At 54.9% G+C, this 22,091-nt stretch overlaps 1 protein-coding gene across 5 annotated transcripts in view; it reads left to right on the top strand.

Moving 5' to 3' along the window:
• UBR4 (ubiquitin protein ligase E3 component n-recognin 4) overlaps positions 1 to 22,091 on the top strand; it is a 137,815-nt gene that overhangs the window by 111,641 nt on the left and 4,083 nt on the right. For all 5 annotated transcript variants that reach the window (XM_027522083.1, XM_027522100.1, XM_027522092.1 and 2 more), the window contains 14 exons: positions 851 to 931; positions 4,479 to 4,566; positions 5,032 to 5,159; positions 6,049 to 6,156; positions 6,838 to 6,957; positions 7,667 to 7,857; positions 8,288 to 8,461; positions 8,965 to 9,064; positions 12,569 to 12,787; positions 13,577 to 13,690; positions 14,626 to 14,768; positions 15,132 to 15,257; positions 16,366 to 16,560; positions 18,839 to 19,063. In XM_027522083.1, coding sequence (XP_027377884.1) covers positions 851 to 931; positions 4,479 to 4,566; positions 5,032 to 5,159; positions 6,049 to 6,156; positions 6,838 to 6,957; positions 7,667 to 7,857; positions 8,288 to 8,461; positions 8,965 to 9,064; positions 12,569 to 12,787; positions 13,577 to 13,690; positions 14,626 to 14,768; positions 15,132 to 15,257; positions 16,366 to 16,560; positions 18,839 to 19,063 — 2,012 coding nt within the window. The remainder of the gene's footprint in view (positions 1 to 850; positions 932 to 4,478; positions 4,567 to 5,031; positions 5,160 to 6,048; positions 6,157 to 6,837; positions 6,958 to 7,666; positions 7,858 to 8,287; positions 8,462 to 8,964; positions 9,065 to 12,568; positions 12,788 to 13,576; positions 13,691 to 14,625; positions 14,769 to 15,131; positions 15,258 to 16,365; positions 16,561 to 18,838; positions 19,064 to 22,091) is intronic.

The following is a 22,091-nucleotide window of genomic DNA, read 5'->3' on the forward strand; positions in this document are numbered from 1 at the left end:
CTGTCCCGTAGGGGCTGGTCCATCCTGGGCATCTTTCAACGCAGCTCCATGATTCCCGCCTGCCTGCCTCACCTGCCACAGGGTCTGCCCCCTGCCTGGCATGTGGTAATAAGCAGATGGCTGTAGCTTGTCAGGGCACAGGCTTTCGTTGTTCTTGTTGCTGTGGCAGAGGCCTCCAGTGATTCCGGGTTAATCAAGCTCCCTGCTACTGCTAAGTCGCTGCAGTCGTGTCCGACTCTGTACGACCCCACAGACAGCAGCCCAGAAGGCTGCCCTGTCCCTGGGATTCTCCAGGCAAGAACACTGAAGTGGGTTGCCATTTCCTTCTCCAGTGAATGAAAGTGAAAAGTAAAAGTGAAGTCTCTCAGTCATGTCTGACTCTTAGCGACCCCATGGACCGCAGCCCACCAGGCTCCTCTGTCCTTGGGACTTTCCAGGCAACAGTACTGGAGTGGGGTGCCATTAGCCCTGGTGCAGGTTTCTGGCCCTGTATCTGGTACCTTCTGGCAGACAACGCTAGGATCTGCTGTTACCATATACATGGTGAAAAACGCGTTGGGTGAAACAGAGAAAACTGCCCTTTTTGGTGCTAAGCTGAAATGGACTTGGAATAGAAGGTACCCAGCAGGGCTTTTAAACCTGGGAGTCCATGGTTTGGGTTAAAGCTATTTGGAACCCCTGAAATTGTGCACAAAATTCTGTGTGATGTTCACACAAGTGCATTTTTTAGAGAGGGAGAGTCAGTAGGTCTGTAATGCATAGACAATATGCGGTAAAGCACCCTTTGATCGTAAAATGTGCTTGCGTGATGATTCTTTGGAGTAACAGCCTCATCTTCTTTTCCGCTCAGCTTCTAGTGAACAATAAAATCATTAGTTTGGATCTCCCCGTGGCTGAGGTTTACAAGAAGGTCTGGTGTACCACAAATGAGGTACGTGCTTATTTTCTTGCCTGAGGTGTGGGTTGACTTCCAGACTTGTTAGCGATCGCGTGCCCAGCTTGTAGTAGCACTGAAGGATCTGAACTTCCTGGTCGTGTTAGCGTGGGAAAAGCCGTCGCCTTGCCCTCCTCCTGGGGCCGCTGCCTGGGGAAGGGCAGGGAGCTGCAGGAAGGGGTGAGCAGCCTGGCTTCGCAGCCGGGCGGCCAGCAGAGTGAGGAAGCCCTGTGGTGGGGGGCACCTGCCGTTGGGTTCCCTTTCCATGTGGGCACCGAGGTTGATTCTCAGCTTTCGATGGACTTGCTCACCTTTCAGAACATGTTTCAGCGTGGTGTCGAGGAGCATAGTTTCTGTTTTACCAGGAACTGAGACTCGAAAGGCAGTTGTTGTGAAGGAGTGAGAATGGGAAATGAAGGGAGCACAGCGAGTTGGCCCTTCCGGCCCCTCGGTTCTGTCTGTCCTGTCGGAACAGTCAGACGGTCCTCTTCCCCACTCCCGCCTCTTTTCTTAGTCTCGTCTCTATTTCCTGTCTCGCTCCTCTTCTTTTCTTTCTTCTCTTTTCTTCTCTTAGGGGGATATTTAATAAATGAATCATGTAATTGAATTACAGCAAACTAGTGTGCCAGTGAAGTACAGTGAATTTTTCCTGTCCTTAGTCCTGAATATTTCTGTAGAGTCTATGAAGCTAAATCGGTAGTACTAACGGTACACTTGGGCCTTCCACTTGATACATACTTGGCTTTTCTCTCTTCTGTTCTCCCACTGTGCTGGGGGTCCTGGTCATTGGGTACTGCTGGTCCACCGCCCACTGGGTTGATGCAGCACAGGTAAATACACAGAAGACTGCTCCATCCGCCGCATCACACCGTGACACCTCAGCCTCAAAGCAGAATGCAACAGGTGTAGGCCCTGGCGCACCTAAAAGTTAAGACCAAGCTTCTATGGGCACCCTCCTAAATGGTGTATAGGACTCAAAGAATGCACATGGGCAGCCTCCCATTTTGAACCAGGAGGCAAGAAGTTGGGGATCATTTGTTTCTCATATTAATGCTTCATCCACCAAGGGTTTCTTGTGGCGAAGTCCAGAGTTGGGAGCATGCTTTTTATCCTGGCTTTCATCAGTTTCTTTTCTTACTTTATCCCTTATTTCCCTGATAAATAGCCCACCTCTTCAGCTGCTGACCAGGGCCTGTTTCACATGTTTCTCTCTCTTTCTGTCCATGGTCTGTGGCTGTTCCCTCTCTTAGTTCTCACTGGGCTTCCACAGCTAGAAATGCTCTGAGACCTGGCCCGACAAGTTCTTTCCCTCCAAGATTTTCTCTCCTGAGGCTGAGCATGGCTTAGCGGCAGGCAGCGTGGACCAGTGTGGTACCTGCTCGCCCTTAATTTCCTGGAGTGTGACTTCAGTCCCCCATTTCTCACCTCCAAAATGAGGGTAATTCCTAAGAGCGTATAGGCTGGAGTGCCTACTCAGTACCTGGCGGATAGTGAAGTCTCATGATCCCTCAGTTCAGGAAGGTTGCTGTAATCTTGTAATTCACGACTTATTTCCAATCATTCTATTAAGTTGTAGGTTTTAGCTTGAGATTTGGATGAATCCAGCCCTTGATGTGTGGTTATATGAAGGTCTCAGGATCTCCATAGGCAAAGATGGATGTATTATGTTTTCTTGTTTTGATTTCTGAGACTTGAGTCAAAGCGTTTTGATCTTACTTTTGACCTGATTCTTTGAGTAGTGGTCTCTGTTGATCAGAGAGATTTTATAATTCTGAAGGAGGCACAGGCTTGGAATTAGTACCTGGCTTATAGCTGAATAACTTTGAACAAGCTATGTAACCTTGTGTAAAAGGATAACATTAAGTGCCTAATTAGTGTAGGGCTTGCGTGGGTGTCTACTGGCTAAGCTGCTTCAGTCATGCCCAGTTCTTTGTGAACCTATGGATTGCAGCCTGCCAGACTCCCATGTCCGTGGGATTCTCCAGACAAGAATACTGGAGTGGGTTGCCATGCCCTTCTCCAGGGGATCTTCCTGACCCAGGGATTGAACCCTGTCTTTTATGTCTCCTGCTTTGGTAGGCGGGTTCTTCACCACTGGCACCACCCGGGAAGCCTTAGCATAGGGCTTCAGTTCAGTTCAGTTCAGTCGCTCAGTCGTGTCCGACTCTTTGCGACCCCATGAGTCGAAGCACGCCAGGCTTCCCTGTCCATCACCAACTCTCCCAGAGTTCACTCAGACTCACGTCCATCGAGTCAGTGATGCTATCCAGCCGTCTCATCCTCTGTCGTCCCCTTCTCCTCCTGTCCCCAATCCCTCCCAGCATCAGAGTCGTTTCCAATGAGTCAACTCTTCACATGAGGTGGCCAAAGTACTGGAATTTCAGCTTTAGCATCATTCCTTCCAAAGAAATCCCAGGGCTGATCTCCTTCAGAATGGACTGGTTGGATTTCCTTGCAGTCCAGGGGACTCTCAACACCACAGTTCAAAAGCATCAATTCTTCGGCGCTCAGCCTTCTTCACAGTCCAACTCTCACATCCATACATGACCACAGGAAAAACCATAGCCTTGACTGGACGGACCTTTGTTGGCAAAGTAATGTCTCTGCTTTTGAATATGCTATCTAGGTTGGTCATAACTTTGCTTGCAAGGAGTAAGCGTCTTTTAATTTCATGGCTGCAGTCACCATCTGCAGTGATTTTGGAGCCAAAAAATATATAAAAGTCTGACACTGTTTCCACTGTTTTCCCATCTATTTCCCATGAAGTGATGGGACTGGATGCCATGATCTTCGTTTTCTGAATGTTGAGCTTTAAGCCAACTTTTTCACTCTCTTTCACTTTCATCAAGAGGCTTTTGAGTTCCTCTTCACTTTCTGCCCTAAGGGTGGTGTCATCTGCATATCTGAGGTTATTGATATTTCTCCCGGCAATCTTGATTCCAGCTTGTGTTTCTTCCAGTCCAGCGTTTCTCATGATGTACTCTGCATAGAAGTTAAATAAGCAGGGTGACAATATACAGCCTTGACGTACTCCTTTTCCTATTTGGAACCAGTCTGTTGTTCCATGTCCAGTTCTAACTGTTGCTTCCTGACCTGCATATAGGTTTCTGAAGAGGCAGGTCAAGTGGTCTGGTATTCCCATCTCTTTCAGAATTTTCCACAGTTGATTGTGATCCACACAGTCAAAGGCTTTGGTGTAGTCAATAAAGCAGAAATAGATGTTTTTCTGGGGCTTAGCACAGAGTAAGACAATAAATCACGGTTGTTAATGGCTGTTATATATATTTAATGAAACTAAATGAAGTAGTGTCTATAAAGTGCTTCACACAATTCCGGGCCTGTGGTAGACCCTACATAAAATGAGCTTCCTTTCCCCTAAGTGAGTTGTAGGGCATTTGGATTCTATATTCTGTGGTTAAGACCTCGCGAAGAATAGAAGTTGTCTACACTGCTGAAATGTTCGTTGAATTAAGCAGACCAGGTGTCGGGTCCTTTGCATTTTCTGGACCCGTTTACAAGTCTTTCTCCGACCTCCTCCCCTTAGGGAGAGCCCATGAGGATTGTTTATCGGATGCGGGGGCTGCTGGGGGATGCCACCGAGGAGTTTATTGAGTCCCTGGACTCCACCACAGGTACAGCCTTCCACAGACGTCTGAGGTTTGGGACCGGTGGCGGTTCACGTTCTGAGGCTTCAGAGGTGTTCGGGGCAGGTACTCTAGGAATTCTCTTCAGAAGTGGGGGCATTGTTTCTTCTCTGAGGAGAAATACAGTCATTTACAGCCTCGTTTGGATACCTCTGGTATTGAGGGTGGGTGGGAACTTAGGGAGGAAATGAAATTAGCACCAAACAAGCTCAGGTTTATTTATTTAGGGCTTTTTTTTTTTAAGATGGTTGTAGTGCTTATTTTCATGTATTTGAATAAGCAATTTTAATTAACTTGAAATTTGAAAAAGAGCTGTCAGGAGCAAGACAGTGTAGTTTAATACCCACTATTGACCCCCTTTATTGGAAAAGAGAAGAGCTGTCAGTCTGGATGAGGGCTGTGCTTTATTCTGGGCTTCACCTCCGTTTTCACTTGGCTTCCCTTCTGTGTCAGATGAAGAAGAGGATGAAGAAGAAGTGTACAAGATGGCCGGTGTGATGGCCCAGTGTGGGGGCCTGGAGTGCATGCTTAACAGGCTGGCAGGGATCAAAGATTTCAAGCAGGGACGCCATCTTCTAACGGTGAGTCGGAGGCAGCAAGACGGGAGCAGCCCTCCTCTTCTGGAGGGGCCCCTGCGAACGGCCCGGCCGCTGCCATTAAGCCCTAGGGGGCAGCATGGCGCTGCGGAGCGCTGCACGCCAGGGACCCACCTGGCCGTTGCCCTGGCCCTCCATACCTCAGGCTCCCTCCCCCAGTGCTCTCTTCCCGACCACTCCCCCCCCGAACACCAGTGTGATAGCAAGCCTCTGCTGTGCCTCTCCAGTCACCTGTGGACACCAGTGTCTAATTGTCTGTCCACCCAAAATTGCACTGTGTCAGTTATTCTTATCATTATTTAAGTGGATTTTGTAAGTAACTGTAGTGTTTTGGTAGGATTTTGTTTGGTCATTTATCCAGCTGTCTCGTGAGAAGTAGATGATCTGAAGGCACCATGCATATTGCACTATCATTTTCCACCTCCAGGGCACATGAGAACGTGTATTAACTATTACACCCATGCCTTAGATGCCATACATGGTTGTGAGCTCCCGTGGGTCATGAGCTTTGGGATCTTTTTGGTTACTGTTAGTTCAGGGTCTGAGTTAGTACTGGAGTTTCCCCCGAGGCAACAGAGCTCCATCACCTATTCCGGTAGGAATTGGTGTCACTGCCCTGTCTGAGAGGTGGTAGAGACAGACCCAGCCCACAGGAGCTACTGCTGGGAACCCTGCCGTTTAAATGCCAGCCCGATAGGCGACCCCAGCCACTGTATCGTATCTCCCTCCAGAAACTTCACCTTCCTGTGTCCTTCAGGAGGAGTGTCTGCTGACGGTGACACGGCCCCTCCGCCCTTCTTAGGATATTTCTCTCCCGCTTGTCCCCACCCCTTCACTGTCCGGTGGCCTCATGGACTTCGGCTTCTCTTGTCAGGTACTGCTGAAATTGTTCAGTTACTGCGTGAAGGTGAAAGTCAACCGGCAACAGCTGGTCAAGCTGGAGATGAACACTCTGAACGTCATGCTGGGGACTCTCAACCTGGTAAGGAGTGTTGGCTGTAAGAGCTGAGGAGTGTGCAGGGCTGGGGGAAGGCAGCTCACCTCTGCCCTCAGATGAAGCGGGTTTGTGACCTTTGCAAACCTCTCATCTGTCTGACTGATGGGCACAGAGGCTTGAATTATGCAAGCTGCCCCTTATCCCCCTGCTGGCTCACCCCTGCTGCTGCCACAGCACACGGGAGCATCCTTGTTTCTTTCCTGAACTCAGAAGCAGGAGGCAGTCCCTGCAGCAGTCCTGACTGCACCCCAGTGGGAAATGGGTGCCACTCACCTCTGGGCGACCAGAAACAGATCACACACACACACACACTCACGGCGACCAGAGAGAGGCCAAAATGTTTCCACTGTCCTCAAAAACCCACACGCTGTCTCTCTCTCCACACATGCCCATGCACGCGCACCACACACACACACAGCAACACATGCACACACACACGCGTAGACACACACACATGCAGCAACACACCCAAACACAACGCACACACCCACACACACACGCAGACACACGCAGCGACACACACACACACACGCAGCGACACACACGTGCGTGCTGTGTGTGCAGATTGCTGGGAACACGAGGTCGTGAGGGCGCCCTGGAGGAGGAGGCCGCGTTAGCAGTGTGTGGGCGCGGCCGCCGCCTCCGTGTGACTGGCCCCTCCTGCAGGCACTGGTGGCCGAGCAGGAGAGCAAGGACAGCGGTGGTGCCGCGGTGGCCGAGCAGGTGCTGAGCATCATGGAGATCATCCTGGACGAGTCCAACGCTGAGCCCCTGAGCGAGGACAAGGTGGGTGGGGCCGGCCTGTGCATCCACAGGCACCGTCTTGTCGCCAGCCACTGGCTTACTTGGGTCTAGCTGTGTCAGCCAGGAATGATCGAACCTTCTCAGCTGGTAGGAATGGCAACCATTCCTGATGGTGATGTCATTGCATCAAAGCCTGAAATCCACAAATTCAGAGGAAACAAAGCGGCTGGTCCAGCTCACAGACGGGGGCCTTAGTGCAGCCCCTCATTTCACAGCTGAGGATGCTCCAAGCCTAGAGGAATGAAGCGAGCCGTTTGGTATCATATAGTTGGTATCTTACTGTATAGTTAGACGCCTAGAACTCAGGTCTCCAGCTCCCAGTTCAGTTTCTCTCCACTTGGTGCCCCTGTGTATTCCTGTGGTCTTGTTGGTGCTGATTTTTGGCTAGAGATATGACCAAATGAATACCAGGGAGCCTACACTGTCTTGGGGAAGGGAAAGCCTGTGTGGTATTTTGACCACCTGTATGGGTATATTTGACCACTAAGAATAGAACCAGCGCCGAAACTTAGAAACTGATTTTTGAGGTGGAGCTCCCACTGCTGATTGTCCCCAGGAAGTGCTGAGACACTGCTCTTCTGAGGCTACTTCTGGTGGCTCTGATGGAAGTGGATAACCTTTCAGGGCCAGTTGTTGGCTGCAGCCAAAGTCCCGGCCGTATTAACAGGACTTCCATCCTTTCTTCTTGTAGGGCAACCTCCTCCTGACGGGTGACAAAGACCAGCTCGTGATGCTCTTGGACCAGATCAACAGCACCTTTGTCCGCTCCAACCCTAGTGTGCTCCAGGGCCTGCTTCGCATCATCCCATACCTTTCCTTCGGGGAGGTGGAGAAAATGCAGATCTTGGTGGAGCGGTTCAAACCCTACTGCAGCTTTGATAAGTATGTGGCTTAGATTCAGACAGCTAACTGAGAGTCGCCGTGAAAGCCCTGAACCAGTTCTGGGAGACTAAGGAAGAATCACCTGAGTTTCTATTAGATTTTTGTGTACCAGTCTGGCCTTTTAGGGGATTGGTCTAACTGGGGAGGCAGAAAGTGAAAATATATTGTGTTAAAGCAGCAGTTGGTGAGGCAGAGAAGGCGAGCTGGTTGGAGGGACTCAGGTGTGCAAAAGCAGAAAATGCAAGAGAAGGTTGGGAATTTGGGGAACGTGGCAGAGAAGAGGGACTAGGGCAGGAGGCAGGTGGGAAGGGTCTTCTGTTAGGCTCAGGAGTCGGTACTCTAGGACTTTGAGGCTTGTGAGCCAGGAGAATGACACGATCAGCTCTTGTTGCTCCTTTCACACTCTCAGGGTCTTTGCTCTTTCGTCCAGGTATGATGAAGATCACAGTGGCGATGATAAGGTCTTCCTGGACTGCTTCTGTAAAATTGCAGCTGGCATCAAGAACAACAGCAACGGGCATCAGCTGAAGGATCTGATTCTGCAGAAGGGAATCACCCAGAGTGCCCTGGACTACATGAAGAAGCACATCCCCAGCGCCAAGAAGTAAGCAGCTCCGCCCTCCTTCCCTCTTCCTGCTTCCTTCTCTTCTTCATCGTCTGGGCATCCCTCAGCCTTCCTTGGGGTCGCCCTCCCCTCTGGAAACTGTCCAGGCGACCATGCAGCCCTTGGGGCTGTGGGAAAGGGTGGCAGTTTGTTGGCTTCTGTTTCAAGCACTCATTTCTCTTTTAAAGACTTACTTGTTTGGCTGTGCTGGGATTAGCTGCAGTGCACAAGATCTTTAGTTGCTGCATGTGGGGTGTAGTTCCCTGACCAGGGGTCGAACCTGGGCCCCCTGCTTGGGGAGCTCAGAGTCTTAGCCAGTGGCCCATCAGGGAAGTCCCTCAGGTCCTCCTTCTCCCTGGTTTCTCAGCTGAGCTGGGTGGTCCGCTGTGACTCTACGGTGCGCTGGAAGGTGCGGTCGCGTCTAAACAAGCCAGGACCACCGGCCGGTTTCTAGGTGGCCTTTGCCTCTCTGGCCTGCTCATAAGCCTCTCTTTGCTTTGCAGTCTGGATGCTGACATCTGGAAAAAGTTTTTGTCTCGCCCAGCCCTGCCGTTCATCTTGAGGCTTCTTCGGGGGCTAGCCATCCAGCACCCTGCCACCCAGGTGAGTGACCAGCATACACGGGGGCCCTTCTCTGGAGCAGGACACGTCATGTGAGGGAACCACACCCTCTCTGCTCTTCTCCCACGACTGAGTGAAGGTGACCACCTCAATTAGCCTTGAGCTGGAAACTGCCCTAGTGTATAAGAGTCCCAGAGTAGACGGACTCTCAGAAGTCACCTGGTTCATCTCTCGGTGTGCAGAGAGGATTAAGTTACACTTGTGTTTTCCTCATTCAGCTCATTCTTATGTGGGGCTTCGTTACCTCACGGCTCAGCTGAGCAGCATTTGTGAGGGTGTGGCTGGCCAGGGAGGTGAAAGCTGCCTTCTGGCCACAGTCCCTGGGACATTTGTAACACCATCACCGCCAGCTTCTGCTCTGTGCAGGCAGCTGAAAACCCGGTTTGCAGGGGGCCCACCCTGTGCGCCGTGTTGCTCATTCCTGATAGTCACTGGGTCGAGATATCTGTTACCCTCACGAATAGTAATTGACCCAGACAGGTGGCCAGTCTGGATTACTTTGTTTTAATTAACCTATTATTTTGAGATAACTAGATTCAGATGCAGTTGTCGAGAAATGTTACAGAGACGTCGTGTGTCGCCTTCACTTAGCTTCTCTCAGTACTGCATCTTGCAAAACTGTAGTAAATCATCATAGCCCGGGCGTCGGCACCCACGCCGTCAAGCCTCAGGACCGCTCCATCACCACAGGGCTCCCTCCTGTGGTCCCTCACAGCCGCATCCGCCTCTCCGGGCAGCCGCTGACCTGGCCTCCATCTCCCTAGATCTGGCCTGTCTAGGATGCTGAGCACAAAGTGGAATTAAGTGGCGTGTGACTTTGGCCTTTCTCACTCAGCGTACTGTCTGGCATCCACCCTGACTGCCGTGGGTGCCAGTGGTTTGTTGCTTCTCGTTGCTGAGTAGTCCCCGGTGGGGATGCCCTGTGGCCTCTTTAACCGTCACCAGCTAAAGGGCATCTGGGTCGTTGATTGTGAATCGAGTGGACTAACTTCACGTGCAGGATTCTGTGTGAACACGTGCTCATTTCTCTGGGTCGAGTGCCCAAGACTGCGGTTGCATTGGCTTGTGTAATGGTCGCGTTACTTTGTTTTACAAGAAGCTGCCAGGCTGCTGTCTGGAGGGGCTGCGCTGCTCCACCCTCCCCTCGGCAGAATCTGAGCGACCCTGCCTTATCCATCCTCGCCCGCATTTGGGGGTGCCAGCGTTCTTCGTTTCAGCCGTGCCGATAGATGGAGGGTGGTCTCGTGGTTTAATCTGTGTTTCTCTGGCGGCTGATGACGCTCGTTGCGCATCTTTCCGTATCCCTCCTCTGTCTTCAGCGACAAGCGTTTCTGTATTTCTTGCCCCATTTTTAGTAGTAGCATGTTTTTGACGTTGGGTTTTGAGAGTCCTCAGGGCTGCCTTTTTTGTTGTTGTTTCCACATTCTCATTTAGTGATGTTTTCTGAAAACTCATTCTAAAAATGTGTTTAGCTGGCCACAATAAAGATCTTCCATGTGTCTCGCTCAAATAGCTGTTGTTTTCAACTTTTTTTCAGTTCAGTAGTAATAGTCATAATCAGTGCATCTTTATGGGTAATTCTTCCTGCATAATGGTTTTCACTATTTTGCCCCCGTCTTTGTAGCATCGTTATTTTGAATGTGGATAAATCAAGGGACAGAATTGTAATTTGACCAGTGGCAACACATTGACTTGAGAACTCTGGTCAGTGGGTTCCAGGCTTATTCTTAGTTACTAATTGGGTTTTTTTTTAAAATAAGGCTTCATCTAGGTAGATGCTTGGCATTCCTGCTCCCGACCACTCACTCTTTCACCACGAGTGTGTGTAGTGCCCGTCACGCACCTGAGCTGTGCTAGGCTGAAGCAACGCTGGCGAGTGAAACAGTCCCCGTGTGAGTCCTCCAGAGCTCGCTCTCTGGTGGAAGATAGGGCTCAGGACACAGGGTATCAGAGCACGGGGTACATATGCAGTGTGGAAGGGGTCAAAGGAAAGGGGACTTCTAAGAGGAGAATATGGTGCCTGCAAAGGCTCAGAGGTGAGAGAGCTAGAAACGTTCGAGGAACTGAGAGCAGTTCCAGTTGGGGGAGGCCTGGCAAGAGTTGGTGCTGGAGACATCAGTGCGGGTCCACATCACGTTCCCCAAGGAGAGCAGTGTGTGGTGTCTCCCAAGGGTGGTGCCCCTGGCTATTCCCTGGAGGATGAATTGCGGGACGGTGACATGGGAGGCGGGAAGGACAGTTTATTAGAATCTGGGTGAGAGCCCCTGGTGGCTGAACTCCAGTTAGTGAGGTGGACAGTGAATGGATTCCACAGAGATCTCGGGGGTGGAGTAAACGGGGTTTGGAGATTTAGTGCTCATGGGCAGTGAAGAAGCTGGGTGAATCAAGAACTCTGCTCAGTGTCTGGACTGAGCGACAGGAGGTGCCACTGAAAGAGATGAGAACTCGGGGGTTTGGAAGTGAGTGAAGGGAGGCAGTCCGTGATACTCGATTATTAGTGTATGGTCTGTCCTCCTGACCAGAGTGTGAGCTTCGGGCGGGCAGGGGCATCACGTGCATGGGTGTGCATGCACACTTGGACAGTAAGCACCCCGCATGCACCGTTCAGTCGGCCGTTCAGCTATGAGTTCAGCGTTCAGAGTTGTTGAGACGTGAGCTACCGTGTCGTTGTGCTGAAGAACAAAGTGGACACGTACGTACCTGCTGTGAAGCTCGATTGATGAGCTAGTGACTCAAGTTGATTGCTGAACTTTAAGGTCACAGGTTGACTTAGATTTCGATTGAGTGTCGGCTCTGTAGTGATTGGTGACCTGGGATGTGGCAAGGCCTCACAGCCGGCAGACCCATCTGCCCTCAGCGGGGCGATGCGCTCACACCCCTGCAGGTGGTGGGCTACTGTCATGCAGCAGCTGCCAGCATTTTTAAGCACGGGGTCTTCTGGTTTGTATTCGTTTCTTTCTAAGCTCTTTCTCTTTCTTACTCCCACGTGTGCTTGTGAGTCTGGAATACTCCAGTTGAGAAAACGCCCGTGCTCCTGGGCTTGGAGGGCCTGGGGGCCCCAGATGCAGCACGCAGCACAGCCCCTGTCGGTGTCGGGGGCCAGCCCTCCTCGGTGCGGTCACTGAGTTCACCACTGAGGCCTTATCAGGCGCCGCTTCTCTGGAGCGTCTGACCTGAGCCCCGTTCACGTTCACTGTGCTGGGTGCTCTACCTGATTCAGTCATCACAGCGACCCTGGCCTGCCCCCGTTTTATAGCTGGGGGTATTGAGGACTGCAGAGCGTGGTGACTACTCGGGTCAGTGGCAGAGTCTAACCTCCATTTGTCCAAATCTCTCGAAGTGTAAAATCAAAGGATCCGATCGAAACCAAGCAGATGACGTGAGACTGTGCACATTGTTTTTGTTTTCTTCCAACCTGGAAGCTCCTGAGAAGAACACGTGCCCGTGCACTTGGTGGCCTGCAGCTCTCTGGTCCTTTCTTGGCAGGTTCTGATTGGAACTGACTCCATCACAAACCTGCATAAACTGGAGCAGGTGTCCAGCGACGAGGGCATTGGGACCCTGGCTGAGAACCTGCTGGAGGCGCTGCGGGAGCACCCCGACGTGAACAAGAAGATCGACGCAGCCCGCAGGGAGACCCGGGCCGAGAAGAAGCGCATGGCCATGGCCATGCGGCAGAAAGCGCTGGGCACGCTGGGCATGACGGTACCACCTGCCCGGGGCCCCTGCCTGTTGACAGGGGGGTTTAGGAGCTGGGGTCGGGCATGTGAAGATGCAGGCTGGGAGGTGGGTGGGGGGTGGGGTGTGAGGCGCCGTGCCCGACGCTTTGCTTAGAGATGTGACTGTCACTGCTCTGCTCTGCGCTGCAGAGGTCAGACGGCTCAGATTTACAGAGACTTTAGAAATGGTGATGGCTCTTGTAAGATTTTGTTTAAGCCCCTCATGTGTGTCTGTGAGGTTGACATTACACCCATTGTTCAGATGAACTAGTTGGGGCTGAGAGGTGCAGTAAGCAGGCCAGGGCACATAGCTAATACGTGGCTGGCAGGCATTTGAACCCAGGTCTGTGTGTCACAGGGGGCTCTGGGCTCTCTTCACTGCCCCACCTTGGAAGAGGCCGCAATCCTGTGAGACCGAACTCTGTGTCAGCAGATTTAAAACTCTCATGGGAACAGTAAATGAATCGTGTGCTGCAGCCCTCAGCAGCCGAGGCCTGGGCTTGCTGGCACAAGGAGGGGGACCTTACTGGTGGCAGGTGGCCACTGGCCGGGGTTCCAGCCAGATGGTTTCCTCTGCTTCAGTGGTTCCTGTAGGGAGAGAAGAGCAGGCGGATCTGGGTCTGCACCCTCATTAGAAGCCAACTGAAGAGGTTTCCTTTCAGCGCAACCGTCCTTTCCCCATATGTAGAGGGTCAGCGTGTGCCTGCGTGTCCTGGGCCCGCGGGGAGGGTGGGTAGCAGCCCCATCTGACCCGACCCCTGGGACCCCCTTGCAGACCAACGAGAAGGGCCAGGTGGTGACGAAGACGGCACTGCTGAAGCAGATGGAGGAGCTGATCGAGGAGCCGGGCCTCACGTGCTGCATCTGCAGGGAGGGCTACAAGTTCCAGGTGCGCTGCCGGGCCCGCCGGGGCTCACGCCCGAGGCCAGCCGTCCTCTTCAGAGGCGCTGCCGGGCCCGCCGGGGCTCACGCCCGAGGCCAGCCGTCCTCTTCAGAGGCGGAAGGCAGGCTGACCTGAACAGTCGCAGCAGCAGCAACTGCTGCTCACGGAGTCAGGCCCTGTGCCCAGAGCCTTTATGTCAGCTGAGTAACTTTATCTTTAAACGTGTAATGAAGAGCCCTCATCTGTGGATGAGAAAACAGTACCCGTAGCAAAGGCAGAGTTCTAGGCCAGTTCAGAGCCGGGGCTGTTAAAAGACACCATGCTGCCCCCGTTCAGGTAACCTGGCGAGAAGGGCAGGACCTCAGCTTTTTCGGCGCCACCGGACTCGCTTTACCGCCTGGGAGCAGAGCAGCAGGCGGCCAGTTTGCTGCCCTGAGGCCTCGGGCGCCCTTTTCCTCTCCAGCTCGAGTTGACTTCCTCACTCCTCAGCCTGCTGACTGGCAGGCGGCTGGGGCTCAAGGCCTGTAAGTCCCGAGGTGACACAGGCTCCTTGGGGCTTTCTGGTCAGTTTTGAAAAACAAGCGACTTAACAAGAAGGTGCTTTTTTCTTCATTTTCAGATGAATGCAGCAGAAAGAAAAGGACAGTTCAATCTTGGATTCCTGCTCCTCTGTCTGCAACCAAAACCTTATTTTGGTTGCTCCCCACAACCCTCATTTTACCGGGGCTGTGCCCCGCCAAGTGCTAAACCAAGTGGCTGCAGGGCTCACTGTCCCGTACTCGTGAACACAGCCCCTCGTAGGCATACAGCCCCCAGGGTTCCCTCTGCTCTGCTTCCCGTCCTCCCAGAGCCTGCTGTGGTGCTCCTCCTCACCTGCCTTCCTCCCAGAGCCTGCCGTGGCACTGCTCCTCACCTGTCCTCCTCTTCCCTCGTCTTTGCAGCCCACCAAGGTCCTGGGCATCTACACCTTCACCAAGCGGGTGGCCCTGGAAGAGATGGAGAGCAAGCCCCGGAAGCAGCAGGGCTACAGCACGGTGTCTCACTTCAACATCGTGCATTACGACTGCCACCTGGCGGCCGTCAGGTGGGCCTGCTTCCTGCAGCGTGGCCCCCACAGGCCTCCCCCGGCGTGTACTTCTTTCCCAGACCTGGGGGGCGGCAGGGAGCAGGCAGCTTGCGGGAGGCCCTGGCCTGGGAGGGGTTGGGGATGCCAGCCCTGAAGTTTTAATTGTGTTCCTTAGGTTTTGGGAAGTAGGGTGTCCTGCCTTCAGCCATGTAGGTCCCAGAACCATTCCTGGGAAAATGCACTTGACTTTTGGCCCAGGGTTGGTGAGAGCAGCCTTGCCTACTGGAGGCTGTGGGGCCGGCGTTTACCATCTCGTAGTTAGAAGCGGCTGCTCCTCTGTAGAGTCAGTAGTCACTTGTCCCTGCCCTCCTCCCAATCCAGGCTGGCTCGAGGCCGGGAAGAGTGGGAAAGCGCGGCCCTACAGAACGCCAACACCAAGTGCAACGGGCTCCTTCCGGTCTGGGGGCCCCACGTCCCCGAGTCAGCTTTTGCCACCTGCCTGGCGAGGTGAGCGTGGGGCGTGGGGCGTGGTGGAAAAGAGGAGGTCGGACCTCCCTGGTGGCCCAGTGCTTAGGGCCTGTGCTTTCACTGCAAGGGCACAGGTTCAGTCCCTGGCTGGGGTACACAGATCCCCCATGCTGTGTGGTGTGGGCAAAGAAAGGTGGAGGGGGGTTCCCAGGAGGCGGAGGAAGATCAGCCATCAGCTCAGCCCCCTCATCGGAGACCCACGTCCATCCTCACTTGCTCACAGGAGCCGCCTGGAGCAGGAGTGAGTCTGCTGAGAGAAGCCTGCACCCTCAGCACTTGGGCCCCGGGAGGAATCTCTGGTTTTCTGCTGCCTGCCCTTCTTTCCTGATCTTAGGACTCAAGACACAGGACCCCTGACTTGATCCTCGAGGCCAGAATTTCCCAGAGTTGACTTCCGTTTCTCTGAGGTTTAAATAATGAAAATAGCTTAACGGCTTGGGGAACATTGGTCTCCTTTCAAAGCTGCCCTTGTCCTAAAATCCAAAGTGGAGCAGTGGAGCCCTCTTTGAGGTCCTCATCCCCTACCGATGCCTAGGACAATGGTGCGCGTCCTGAGTCCTGCCGTTGAGCTCAGGGATCTGGTCCTTGGCAGGGATGACGATGCAGGTCACACTAGACCACGTTGAGCTTTTCACCGTGTGTCAGAAACGAGGTCCAGGGTGAATCGGGCAGAGCCCATGGAGATGGCGACGCATATTGATGTAGAAAAGCCTTTTTTCTTTTTTATGGAGGTTGAATAGATGATTCTCATGGATAGATCACCTTGGCAGAGTGGATAAGTCCTACTTTTCTTCTTCCGAAATGTAGTTCCAGTTGTCACAATACGTTCTATGACGTTAGTCTATCAAGGAGTGGGTCCCCAGACCAGTGCGTTCTCATCAGAGCTCGCAGAACATCTCATTTAGCGAGAGCAGAAATGAGAGGGTGCCGTGCTCGTCCCCAGCCCTGCCCCGTCCTCTCCTCTCCCTGTCGCTGCCTGTCTGTGGGTGTAACCTTCGCACCCATCTGGCCGGCGGGGGCCCTGCCTTCCCAGCGGGTCTTCGCCGTGAAGCTGGCTTCCACTTCGCCATCTGTCCCCTTCTCCCAGGCACAACACTTACCTCCAGGAGTGCACGGGCCAGCGGGAGCCCACGTACCAGCTCAACATCCACGACATCAAGCTGCTCTTCCTGCGCTTCGCCATGGAGCAGTCCTTCAGCGCGGACACGGGCGGGGGCGGCCGGGAGAGCAACATCCACCTGATCCCGTACATCGTGCACACCGTGCTCTACGTGCTGAACACGTGCGTACCCGCCCGGGCCCCGCGCGCCGCAGTCTGTCCCAGAGTGAGCGCTGGACCCCGGGCGGCATTTACTGAAGTAGGGACGTTTGCCTTTTTGGAGTCACTCAGGATGAAGCGGTAGACGCTTCCTTTTCCAGAGCAGTCTCATCTCCCTCCGAGGGCTGCATCCTAGGACTGACCTTGGGCCAGAGCGGGAGCAGGGAGCGGGAGAGGCCAAACCATCGAAGCTTCTGCTTCAGCATAGCCCCAGCTTGCAAGACTGTTCCCTCGGGTCAGGGCCAAAACAGACCGGCTGTTCCCGGTGAGGTGTCATGGCTGGAGGGCGCGGCAGGACCGAGGGCCTGGTATCCGTAAGTGCAGACTGGACTTGCTGTCCCCGCTTCCTCTCCAGTGAGTGAGGCTCTGGCGGCTGTGAGGGGGAGGGCGGCTGAGGAGGAAGATGGCGTCCCTGAGAGGGCAGAGAGTAGTCAGTCGTTCTGCCTCGCTTTAAAAAGCCAGCTGAAAGATGGAAAGTGCTTAGCTCCTTGATTTGATTGAAATGGTTTTACGCCTTCTAGTGAGAGTCTCCCGTCCGTGGGGCAGGTGCCGACAGGTGGAGAGGCTGAGTCCAGCCCACCCGAGGCTGCTGCACTCAGTTCAGGCAACAGAGCGATCATTCTCTTACCCTTCCTGGTCTTCAGCAGAGTGATTTTCTCCTTCCCTCCCGTTTCCCCATGAGGTAGAAGGCCGCTCTGGAGATGGCAGTCTTCATTGTTAGAGAGGCTCTGGCGGGTCTCCACCCATCATGACCTCACCCGCTCAGCTGTTTAGACCAAGGAAACAGCCTGCGTTGTTGACAGCCTGAGCATTCCCATCGCCCTCGCGGTGCTTCAGGCCCGAGCAGCGCTCCCCGCCCCGGCCGTGGACCTCTAAGGGGCCCTTGTGTCTTCTTGGCAGCCGTGAGGTGGCAGGGGCTGCCCTGTTCTCTGGGAAGCGAAGCGGGCCTGGAGAGGCCGTGTGCTTTGCCTGGCGGAACAGAGCCCACGGCCTCAGGCGTCTCTGCGTCTCCCACGCCAGACGTGCATAACTCAGCTCTGGCCCCTTAGCTGGGGCGGCATGGCCTCCCGTTGTCTCGGTCCCCGAGGGCCCCGCCTCCTTCCTTCAGCGGCTCACGGCGTGTGAGCTTGGTCACGGGGGCTGGTTGAGCAGGGCTCACGGCCTTTGTATGTGAGGGCGAGTGTGTCACACGCACCGTGGGCCAGCGGAGTTGAGTGCATCCTGCGATGGCACGAAGCTTCTGGTTCCTGATTCTGAGTCTGGCGGCCCCTCCTGCCCCACTGCATCCCACCCGTGGAGCAGGAGAGGGCGTACTGTCCCTGTGCCCGCCCCCCCCCCCCCGCCCCCAGCAGTGTCCGCAGCGCCATCCGCGGGCCTGGTGGCCTGGCGTGCGTGCCCACTTGTGTTGCGTTTTTACTTCCCTCCAGAGAATTAGGCCAGGGCGGCAAGCACTCTGGGTCTGAGAGCGCCATCCCGGTCTTAAGGGGAGAGTGGCCTCCCAGGGCCCACCCAAGGGCTTGCGGAAGCTTCCTGGCCAAGAGAGTGGGGATCCACGCTGGGGAGGCCGGGCCAGGCAGCCTGGTCGGAGCCCGGTCCCTCCCTTAACACGAGGTGGTAGCTGTCCCCCTGGGTTGCTGCGAGGATCGAACGCGATAACCTTAGCACACACCAGGCGGTGAAGTATGGTCACCGTTGTTACTGCAGTTCAGACGGGCGCGAGAACGAGAGGTAGGGCTCGCTGGAAGAATCTAGTCTAATGAAGGAGACAGGACAGGAGAGCCTTAAGAGAGCGAACCAGAAAGGCCTAGGAGAGACACCGGGGGCAAATGCCGTGTGGACAGTTAGCGTACTGAGACTCGTGGGGTTGGGGGCTGTGGGCCGTGGGCTCAGTCAGAGACTCCAAACCAGTGACTTGAATCACATCACCTCATCCCCCAGGCCTTCAGATACCCTGATAAAGCGGTGCTGGCTGTCACGTTCCAGGGTCATTAGAACACTGAGATGGTGGAGGGTTTGTGAAAGTGCTGGTCACGTGCATATTGGAGTTGTGTGGAGCTGGACTGGGGGTGGGCAAGGAGGATACTGCCAAGCAGGACTTGGGGGGCGGGCTGCTCCGCTTGGAGAGGGGCGGGAGGGGCCGCCCGTTCAGGAAGCTTCCCAGCGGGAAGCCGAGCACACCCTCACCCCTCTTGCGGCTCGGGCCTGTGTCTGCCCTGCTCTCAGGGTGACCCCTTTCTTCCAGAACCCGAGCAACATCCCGAGAGGAGAAGAACCTCCAGGGCTTTCTGGAGCAGCCCAAGGAGAAGTGGGTGGAGAGTGCCTTCGAAGTGGACGGGCCCCACTATTTCACGGTCCTGGCCCTGCACGTCCTGCCCCCGGAGAAGTGGCGAGCCGTCCGTGTGGAGATCCTGCGGAGGCTGCTGGTGACCTCCCAGGCTCGGGCAGTCTCTCCAGGTGGAGCCACCAGGTTGGTACTTGTTTCGGGAAGCATCTGCTTGGGAGGTTGTTGCCTGGGCTCTGAAACCCACTCTGCAGGACTGGCTGAATGTCGGGTGCTGAGAGGAGGCCGCTCGTCAGCCTTTGGTTGACCCTCACCCCGCTCAGACTGTCTCACCGAGAGTCTCGGCCTGATGGCGGACAGATGCCGGCTGCCTCTGGGGCAGGTGTTCAGCCTCTAGAAGTGGAGCTGGGCTCACCTCTGGGAAATACCTCAGGGAGGAAGCCACCCAGGCACCGTGTGAAGCCTCTCAGGAGAAGAATTCGGGCCGGCAGGTGGCTGGGACAGGCAGTCCGGTTTTCCGAATCTTGCTAGTCCCGGCTTAAACTAGCCAAGCCTCAGGGCTGTGCTCGGGAGCTTCTTTTCTGACACTGAGCGTGGCATCTCTCTCCTTGCTCACGTTCCTCTCCCGTCTGCCCCGCGTTCCGTGAGCCTGTCCTCTGTCTCTGCTGTTGGACACCTCCCGAAGAAGGGGGGCATTTCAGGAAGGAAGCGGTCTTCATTTTCATGACCCTGTGTTGTGATTTGGGTCATCAGGGAGGTGTCTTGAGGGAAACAGCTGCAAATGATAACATGGACTGTTGGGCCTGCATGGATTGCCGCACTCCAGGTGGGGCCCGTCACGCGGCTCTCGGCCTGGGGTGGCCCCAGCCATCTGCATTCTCAGGCTGCAGAGTAGGGTGTGGGTTGGTGGCTTGCTTCTGCCCCTTGAGGGAAACCTGCTTCGCTGTGGGGAGTGCCTAGGGTTCAAGGGGACATTTCCAACAGGGGCACAGAGGAGGAGCTTTAGGCCCCAGTGGTGACAAGCCAAGTGGAAACACCCGTGGGCCTGCATTTCGCACCTGGTGTCTCCACTCCGTCAGCTCGTTTATCACGCCGGTAGTTGTGGGCACCTCCTGGCCCAGAGAGCAGGTTGGAGCTCTGCTGGTGGATCCCCCTGCCCCCATTCCAGACCAAGCACTTCCCAGGGTTTCCCAAGAGCCTGAAGCATTATTAGTTAGCTTGTTTTATTGTTGTCGAAGGATAGCTCAGGAATCAGCCCGTAGCTCACTCCTAGGAATCAGAAAGTTAGACATGGGAGGTACTGAGTTGTGGATGAGCAGAGTTGGCCTGCGTCCACAGCGCAGAGCGGCTGCTCACTGGGCGCAGGGCCTCGGTGACAGGTGTGAAACCCGTGCCCACAGGAGCTGTGCGGCGTTCACTTAGGAGACTGGAATTCATTACTGTCCCGGGCAGTTCAGGAAAAGCCGATCTGGTCACAGCTTAATTAGGAGATCCAGCGTGAGCTGGCCCGTGAGCTGCCGTTTTCTCTGCAGCAGTTTGGTCACCTTCACTGATGAGCCTTAAGTAATTAAGTCAGGCAGGGCCACCCCGGATTCCTGCCACCAAAGCATAAGAGCAGCGCAGGCAGGGCGTGGGGGGTGTGAGCGGGGCGGCGGGGCAGTGGGACTCCAACGAGGAGGGCGCGCAAGGGGCCCCTGGAGGGCGGGGCGGTGGGGGTGTGAGAGGGACGGCCGGGCAGCGGGACTCCTCCAAGGAGGGCGCGCGAGCGGCCCCTGGAGGGCGGGGCAGTGCTGCCCAGCAGCTTCCTGCTGAGTCCATTGTGCGGGAAGGTGGCAGATACACGGAATCTGGGAATTTGCATAAAGTTGCTTTCTCCTGCGGGTTTCACATTCAGGAAAGAGTCTTCTGCGAGGAACTTGCCAGCATTTAAGCCTGGGACGTTCCTAGACGTCCGTCAGAGCCTCCCTGTTGCCGCCTGCCAGCACGCAGACCTGCAGGGACAGAGCTCCCGCCCTGCCTCCAGGCCCACCCCGCAGCAGGCCTCCCTTTAGACCACGTGTGTGCACGCGCTGTGGGAGGGGAGGAGGCGGGCGCTCTGGAGAGGCTGGGGGCGGCGGGGTACAGGTAGCATGCTTTAGCAAGCGGCGCCGTCCCCGTTGTCCTTTTACTTTGGTTAAGAGCTTAAACGTTTACTGAGTGCAGGTGTGGATGGCTTGTCCTGTGCTCAGTCCCTTCACTCGAGGCCCATACGGACAGTGTGCTTTTAGCCTCTTAAATGAATGACGTCTGTGCTTGTCTTAGAGTCTCGCGGTTATAAACACCTGTGCTGTGCGTGCACACACATTTTAGTACCAAGTCTGGTCCCTTTGGTTGCAAGCTCTGTTTCAAGGGGTAGAATCTCCATGACAAGGGTTTCTCTAGCCTTTCCAGACAACACCTACCCTAGATCTTGGGTCGTAGAGACGGAACCCTGGCACCAGCACTTCACCCCCTGTGCGGAGAGGACTGGCCTTACTGGCTTTCACGCTGGCTGTGCCTTCTGTAACCATTCCTGAGGCCCAGAGTGTCTGCCGAGAAGGCAGTGGACACTGCTGCCACCAGGACCCCTGGGTATTCCTGGCCGGTCTCTAACCCTGAACTGAATCACTGGATGAGGTGACAGTGATGCAGGTCAGGAGCCCAGGGGTGTGGCGAGCAGTTCCGGGATTATGCGGGGATTTAGGAGGTGTCGGGTGTTTGCAGCTCCCGTCCCAGTCATCACTGTTGCTCAAAACCAGCTTTCCACCAGCTTCTGTTTTTCAACACGGCACGTGGTTGATAAGTTACTGTGCGTGGCTAGTTGAGGTAAAATTCCCCTGGTGGGAACGTGAGGACCAAAGCAGAGCCTTTGTTTCCTCCTGCACTTACTAGATCCCGTCAAGTTTGAGAGCGTGTGTGGGGCTGAACCCAGGGAAGCGCGGGCTCCGCCTCGTCTCCTGGGGGCAGTAGTAGCCTTTTGGCTGCCGCGCCTGTAGCTTCTCTCCCCCTCTCCCCGACTCGGCAGGGTCACGGCTGAGGTGCCATGCACGGGACATCTGGTCTTGTGGTGAATAAGCCACGGGCCCTAGTGCCTCAGGAGCTCTCGCCCCGGCTGCTTTCCTCTGAGAAGATGGCTGAGGGGGCTGGATTGAGGGGCGTGACTCCCAGGGTCCTTCCCGCTCCCGGAGCACGGGGC

Source organism: Bos indicus x Bos taurus, chromosome 2 (assembly GCF_003369695.1).
Source record: "Bos indicus x Bos taurus breed Angus x Brahman F1 hybrid chromosome 2, Bos_hybrid_MaternalHap_v2.0, whole genome shotgun sequence".
Lineage (NCBI taxonomy): Eukaryota > Metazoa > Chordata > Mammalia > Artiodactyla > Bovidae > Bos > Bos indicus x Bos taurus.